Source organism: Physcomitrium patens, chromosome 10, assembly GCF_059467195.1.
Source record: "Physcomitrium patens ecotype Gransden chromosome 10, ASM5946719v1, whole genome shotgun sequence".
NCBI classification, from domain to species: Eukaryota; Viridiplantae; Streptophyta; class Bryopsida; order Funariales; family Funariaceae; genus Physcomitrium; species Physcomitrium patens.
Window position 1 is genome coordinate 586050 of NC_143419.1, and position 7008 is coordinate 593057.

At 33.5% G+C, this 7008-nt stretch overlaps 1 protein-coding gene across 2 annotated transcripts; it reads right to left on the reverse strand.

The window, feature by feature from the left end:
* Nucleotides 1-3237: 3237 nt before the first annotated feature.
* On the reverse strand, nucleotides 3238-7008 carry LOC112288083 (uncharacterized). 2 transcript variants are annotated; one of them, XM_024531923.3, is made up of 9 exons: nucleotides 6857-7008; nucleotides 6241-6521; nucleotides 5970-6105; nucleotides 5676-5745; nucleotides 5325-5418; nucleotides 4922-5135; nucleotides 4565-4706; nucleotides 4001-4171; nucleotides 3238-3815 (listed from the first exon to the last, which is right to left on the reverse strand). In XM_024531923.3, the coding sequence occupies exons 2-9, from the start codon at nucleotides 6497-6499 to the stop codon at nucleotides 3624-3626; spliced, it is 1278 nt and encodes a 425-aa protein (XP_024387691.1). In that variant the 5' UTR covers nucleotides 6500-6521; nucleotides 6857-7008; the 3' UTR covers nucleotides 3238-3623. The 2 variants fall into 2 exon arrangements, with proteins under 2 accessions (XP_024387691.1, XP_024387692.1); XM_024531924.3 differs by having other exon boundaries at nucleotides 6643-7008.

The following is a 7008-nucleotide window of genomic DNA, read 5'->3' on the forward strand; positions in this document are numbered from 1 at the left end:
TATTTTCAATAAAATTTGTTTGAATATGTTAGCCACTTTTATTTCAACAATAATCTTTTTATTTACAAAAAAAGTTTTTTTATATTTTTCAAATTCAAGTGCAATTATGTATATTTCAAATAAAATAGAAAATTTCAATAACATACTATTTTAGATATAACAGAACTTTGAACTATTTAAGGAATTTTTCAAAATATAATTGTTTCTCAAAGCATATGTTCAATCTTATGATACTTGTACTTCAAAAAAGTCTCTATTTTATTAATATTACGGAATTTTTAAAAAATTAAAACTTTTTAAAAATAATATTAATCTTTTTTTATTGGATTTTATTTAAAATATTTGAAATTTCTTAATTTTTACTCTCAAATGATGGATAATTAAAATAAGTAAATAAAATATTACAAAACTATTTCAAATTTACTATTAATTATTATAAAAATAATTGCACACTTTTTTTTTGTTGTTATGTAATAAAATATTTTAAAAATGTGTTATTATAAAATTAATAAAATATGTAATTCTATTAAAAAAACCCTATTTTATCTACTTATAATTATCATATATATATATATATTGTTAGTTTTAGATATTTAAAATTAAAAATTAAACAATAGAATATTTGGCAAGTAGTATAGTAAAGATTTTCATGAAAATGAAGACTTAACTAAAAAATACTCAAGAAAAATAAAATATAAATATGGATTTTTAAAAAAAAATCAGTTAGATCCAAACTTAATAAATATTTATAATTATTTTCTTGAAAGAAAATTAGATTTGAAATTAGTTCTTTTAGTTAATTATATTATGAAATATTTTATCTATTTATTATTCTAAAATAGATTAATCTAATAGCATAAGAATTATAATTACTAAAATCAATGATGATTCATTATATATTTCATGTATTTCTTATTGAGCTTTATATTAGAATTAATATATTAAAAAGAAAGTAATTACTACAACTTCTTGTTAAAATCAATAATAACTAAGAATTTCAAGTAGAAGAAATCTTGGATTGAAGAAGGTATTAAAACAAATAGGAATTTATAATGTACTATTTTAGATATGATATTAATAAATACATATGAATTCCATGTAAAAATTTACAAATATATTAGAATTTTGTTTGTTTGTTTTTTTTTTTTTGATTAATAATATCTATTAAAATTAAAAACCAATTATTAAAAATAAATAAATTATTATAATTTCTTTGCAATGTGGACAACCAAAAATTGGTAGATGCATCTATAAAGTTGTTATTTGTAGAAGTTTCAAATTAAGTACTTAAATTATTTCAACCTTCATGATAAAGGATTTAAAATAGAAATTTAGAAGATAGACATGCCTACTTTTGAAAATATAGCAAGATCCAACATATGTGGTAATATGATTATAGAAGAAGTTCTTAATACTTGGTGATATTATTTTAAGGATATGAATTTCAAAGAACCAAAAGTTCAATATACTCTTATGTCATTCAAAAAGAATAGATAATCATTCAAAAATGTTAAAATATTAAATAAGAATGAATATTTCTAAAGACAAAAAAATTAGAGTCTCTTGAAATAAGACTAAGAACAAGAAAGGTGTTGATAAGAGTGAAGGCTTCATCTTGCCTCCATATATACTATATAACTAGGAGTTATATGGCCACGTTCTATAGGATCTTTGACATGTGTCCAACTTGCAAGACATGTGTCTAATTTGCAAGACAAGTTTTTTATATTTGCCTCACATGGTTAGCTTGTACCACAAGCTACCAACACGTGGGACACTTGGCTAACTTGTTAGCCGAGTTTCTAACCTACTAATCAACTACAAACACGCATGAAGTCAAATTTGCATCTATAAAGCTTCTAAGAAACTTCACCACAAGATATTATCAAATCTACCTACATTTATTATCTACCTAACACTTTGTATTTAGATAATTATGTATGTTTGTGACATATTATAGAGATAGGCATAAAACCAAATAGCATATAGGATACATTTTTTTAAATATGTTTGTAAGAATCACAATTATAATCAAATAATTTGGTGATCTCTTGATTTAAATATATCTCAAAGATATGAATTTTTAAAAGAATATATATATATATATATATATATATATATATATATTTGTAAGATAGAAAAATACTAGAATAGCTATTTTAAAATACAAAGAAGGAAGAGAGACTTAAATAAATACTAAAATATAAAAAAGGTGTTAATGGCCTTACTTTTGTTTCTAAATATATTTTAACTTTTTGTCTCTAAATATACAACTTATTGGTCAAGTTTGATTCTCTACTTAAAACTTGTTTAAAGTTGATGATGCTTTCAAAAAAAGAATATACAAATAGGAAGAAATATAAAAGTTATTTTAGAAGAAGCAATAGTAGGCTCATTTATATATACAATGGTAGACACAAGACTTAATATTCTATATGCAATAAATGTTGTGAATTAATATATATTTAAAATTAATTTTATGAGTAAACAAAGATTAAAAGAATTACAAGATACTTAAAAGGCATGTTAGACCATTAATTGTGTCTTGGTAATAGAAGCATTGAATTACAAGATTATCATATAATAATTTGGATTTGAAATTCTAATGTTAAAATATCTAATATATAAAAAATTCTATTATATTGTTTTTTATTCACTTGTTAATTGATTTGATTTAATAATTTTATATATTAATAATTTTAAATTATAGTAAAATTAATCGTAGTTTTTTTAATTCTTTAGTTTACATATTTTATGTATTAATTATCTTTTTATGAATAAACACGTAAATACATCAAAATATATCAAAATGTGTCTTTTATATTGTGATAATTATACATATATACATACATACAGATTTAAATAAAAGACCTTTACTTCTTGAAAGTAATACTATGTATTAAAGGTTTCAGATCACACTTATAATCAATATATATGTATTCATATGTAGTCTATTTTTTATGATTAAAATAGTAAAAAAAGAAATATTATATATGTAGATAAAAAGTTAAAATAAGAGTTCATTGATCTAATTTATCTTGGATCTATACTAGAACCACCAATTATTATATTTCATGAATGCGTACATTGCTACACACGCAAGAGTAGGTTGATCTTCTCATTCGAAATGTTTGACGACTTACGGCAAAGGTACAACAAGTGGTTCGTAGCAATGAGTTCCTTCTATACAGACTCTTCTAAATAACTTGCTACAACAACTAAACCGGTCAAGAACTGTACTTCGAAACTGGCTCGATACCATGGGTATGACGAACATTTTATTGAGTAATTAGTTCAGCTTTCTTTCGTATAAAACATGAATTGAGGGTTTAGGGTTTCAGGATTTAGTGCGTCACAGTTGAGGTCCAGTATCACTGGTATCTTCTACAGCAGATCCCTCGGACATAATTCTGTCTCATTCCGCCTGCAGATGATTATCTACTTAAAAGTTCCAGAAGACATAAGCTATAGAAGTACAATATAATTGCAACGTGTGCTTGTTCATATCATACCATCTTTCCTAACGCACGGTTATCGGGCAGGCGGACTTTGGAACATAATGTACAGCGAGAGAACGAAGGAGACCAGTGAAAGAACGTGAGGGAGCTGTACATGCGGAAAGCTCAGCGGAGTTCGATAACGGCGCGACCAGTTATTCTTCCTTGTTCTAGTTCGGCATAGACATTACTAGCCTGCTCCAGCTTGGCTTTCTGTGTCACAGCTGACTCAATTTTGAGGAAGCCCATCTCTGCGAGACCCACTATATTTGGAAGATCCTGCCTGGCTCTACCTCCATACGAACCAAAAACACGAATCTGGTGGATCAACAGAAGGTATGCGTCAAAAAAAATATGTTTCATAAAGCAAGAGGTATTACAAGTCTGGTGTCAACAAGGGTAGTTCCAAAGCAAACCACTAAGCTTCTCCAAATTCAAGTTATTGATAGTCAATTGCATGGAAGATCAAAGAGAATCGAATCCACTCTGAGAAAGATTATCACCTGTCTGCGAACAAGTCGAGTGATCTCGATATCAGCGGTGGCACCCCAGGGAGCAAGACCAATCATTACAGCTCGACCCCCATCCCTGACGGACATAATAGCCTGTTTAAAAGTAGCTGGCTTCCCCAAAGCCTCCACAGCTATGTCAACTCCTCGTCCACCTGTAATTTCCTAAAAGTTTCAAGCCAATCGAACTGGACATGTAAACATACAAACAAATGAATGTGAAACTAAAGAAAGCTTTTCTACCTAGTAATCAAAGCACACAATACAGCTTTTCATCTCATCAAAATATCCCGACATGTAAAACATAACTGAAACATGCTGTTCATTAAGTTCCAAGGGCTCACCATGCCCTAAGAGAACTCTGTTAACACAAAACCCATATCGCCAAGATAGGATAGGCTGTGAACAAGATTTCAAGATACTTAAAGAACAGCATTGCTCTAAAAGCCATAACGGCAATCATCAAAATTTGATATTACACCACGTGCTGTGCTTGTGAATATCCACTTAAGGCAAGAGGCTAGGGTATTGAGTTCAGGGAACGGGTGGTAGGCATACCCTGATTCTTTCTGGAACATCCTCTTTAGAGGCATTAATAGTGTGTGTTGCACCCATTTGCTTAGCCATCTCCAGCTTTCCATCACTTATATCAACACCAATGACTATTCGACCTCCAAAGGCACGTGAAACCTGTATACAGCTGAGCAAACATTCTTTACCATCGTCATTTCCTTTTCATTTCCTTCGATTGAAAGGTCTGTGAAGGATTTCTGATACAAAGTAACGAATCTCGTGAGACTACATAAGATTCCTTCTTCAAGGTGAATTTTATTGCGTATCCGTCCAACGGTTAATTAGAACTTGCAGCAAATAAGCATCCATGCTGCACTGGAGATAGTCTAATTAGACTAATACCTGGATCCCACTCCACCAGTCCCAATTACGGCTACTGTCTCTCCTGCACGCATGTCAGCTGCATTTTTCATGGCTCCATAGGCTGTGAATACAGCGCAACCAATGATGGCAGATTCAGAGTAAGGCAGGGATTCTGGAATTACGGCCAATCCGTTGGCAGGAACTACACAGTACTCAGCCAGACCACCCATGCTGTACATGTATACAGGATCCCCTGCACAAAAGTCACCGACTGTTATCCACTTTCACTTGTCTCTGGGACACTTCACTCGGAGAGCAAACAGAATTCACCTAATGATTCACGGTCGCTGAGTAAAAGAACGCGAAGTGCATAATGTGTTCCATACAACTCTAAACAATCAAAGTAGTTCTAGCTGGATAAATATGTAAAAGGTGAGTATACCACTACTAGACATGTATAATCGTGTTGTGCCATCGTAAAGACCTCCTAAACCTCGATTGTACTTTAAGAAACTCTCACACAAATCCTCTTGACCCTGTACACAACAGTTTGACACGAATGAATATTATTAGCTGCACAGAGCATTTTCAACACAAGAGCAATCCACTTGGTGATCCAAAATGTCTGTCAACTAAAAAAAACTTTGGAGGCAATATGACTACAAATAAATGTAAGACATCAGCACAGGTCCTGAAGTAGTATGGGCAAAACAAAAATAAGCTCTGAATTTTGGCAACACATATGTACAGGAGCCACTTACAGAAGTAGAGAAGGTAAGGGAGGTGATGTTACCTTCACACAAAAGAAACAGCCACCACAGGGCATGATGAATGCACCCACAACTCGCGACCCCACAGGCAATCTGTATCACTCAAGTACATTAACGACTTCATACATCACTCTTCACAGCTTGAGTTTTGACAGGAAACTCCCGCTCGTGTATAATCTGAGGGTGTAGAACCAACAAAACAAGAACTATGTCTGCCATAAATTTTGACAAGTACTCTTATTCCGGAGTAAGTCAACAAAAGGTAACATGTAGATAGTTCCGGACGAACTTGCTAGGCCAATGTACATGAATCATACCTCTCGATGGTCGCTGAATCGGTATGCTTCCCATGTTCGACAACCTCTCCTGAAACTTCATGACCAAGGACGCATGGAATCGGGAACGGAATGTCATTGTTCATGACATGCAAATCTGAGTGACAGACTCCACAAGCTATACAATGCAAGAATGTAAGTTAGTACAAATCAAAGAATGCATTCTTGTTTCACGCACGTTGAACCTGCTAACCCAGAAGATCTTCTGTTCTGTCAAGAATTTACCTCTAGCGAATAGAAGAGCAGTGAATACCTTTGGTTCTAATCAAGACCTCGCCAACTTGAGGGCGAGGCAATTTGAGCTCCTCGATCGTCATAGCCTTCCTAGGCTCCCAAAGTACTGCTGCTTTCATAGTCTCTGGTAAGGTTCCAAGTAAATAATCACTCTCTTTTTTAGGTTGAGTGTCTGAGGCTGTGTTGTGGAGAGCTGCACAATGCATTGGTCGCAATGTAGCACCTACGGCTCTCCCTGCAAGAAAGGAAAGCCGAGAAGCGGAGTTGCGCATCGCCATACCCCTAGCTTTCTCTTCACGACTGCGAACGAACAACAATAAAAACAAGGCAACAAAGTGAGGAGCACGATGGTCCGCAATTACGATACTTAAAGAGAACGGTAAGAATCATTGGCTGAGAGTACATGATGAGGTCCACCCACCTACAAGGCTGATAGGACTATGAGGAAGAAGCTCACGCAACAGCAACAGCAAGAAAAGAAGAAATCGTGCAGGAATTCCACAACAATAAAACGAGAGTTAAGTGCTCTAGGAAAGGCTAGAAATCATGGCTAATGAGACAGAGCAGCAGAAGGGATAAGGGATCCAAGAGAAAAATCGCATCAACAGAGAGGATAGAAGCGAAAGGGATCGGACCTGATGGGGGGAGGGGGGGGATCAATAGGGCGCGGGGGCAGAAGTAGAGGAGAGTTGGCAATCAGAGGGCGCAATTGAGATCACGGTGCGGAGGGGAACTGGGAGTGCAGTGCTGCGGTGGCATGACACACGCACTCGCGCACACACACGGA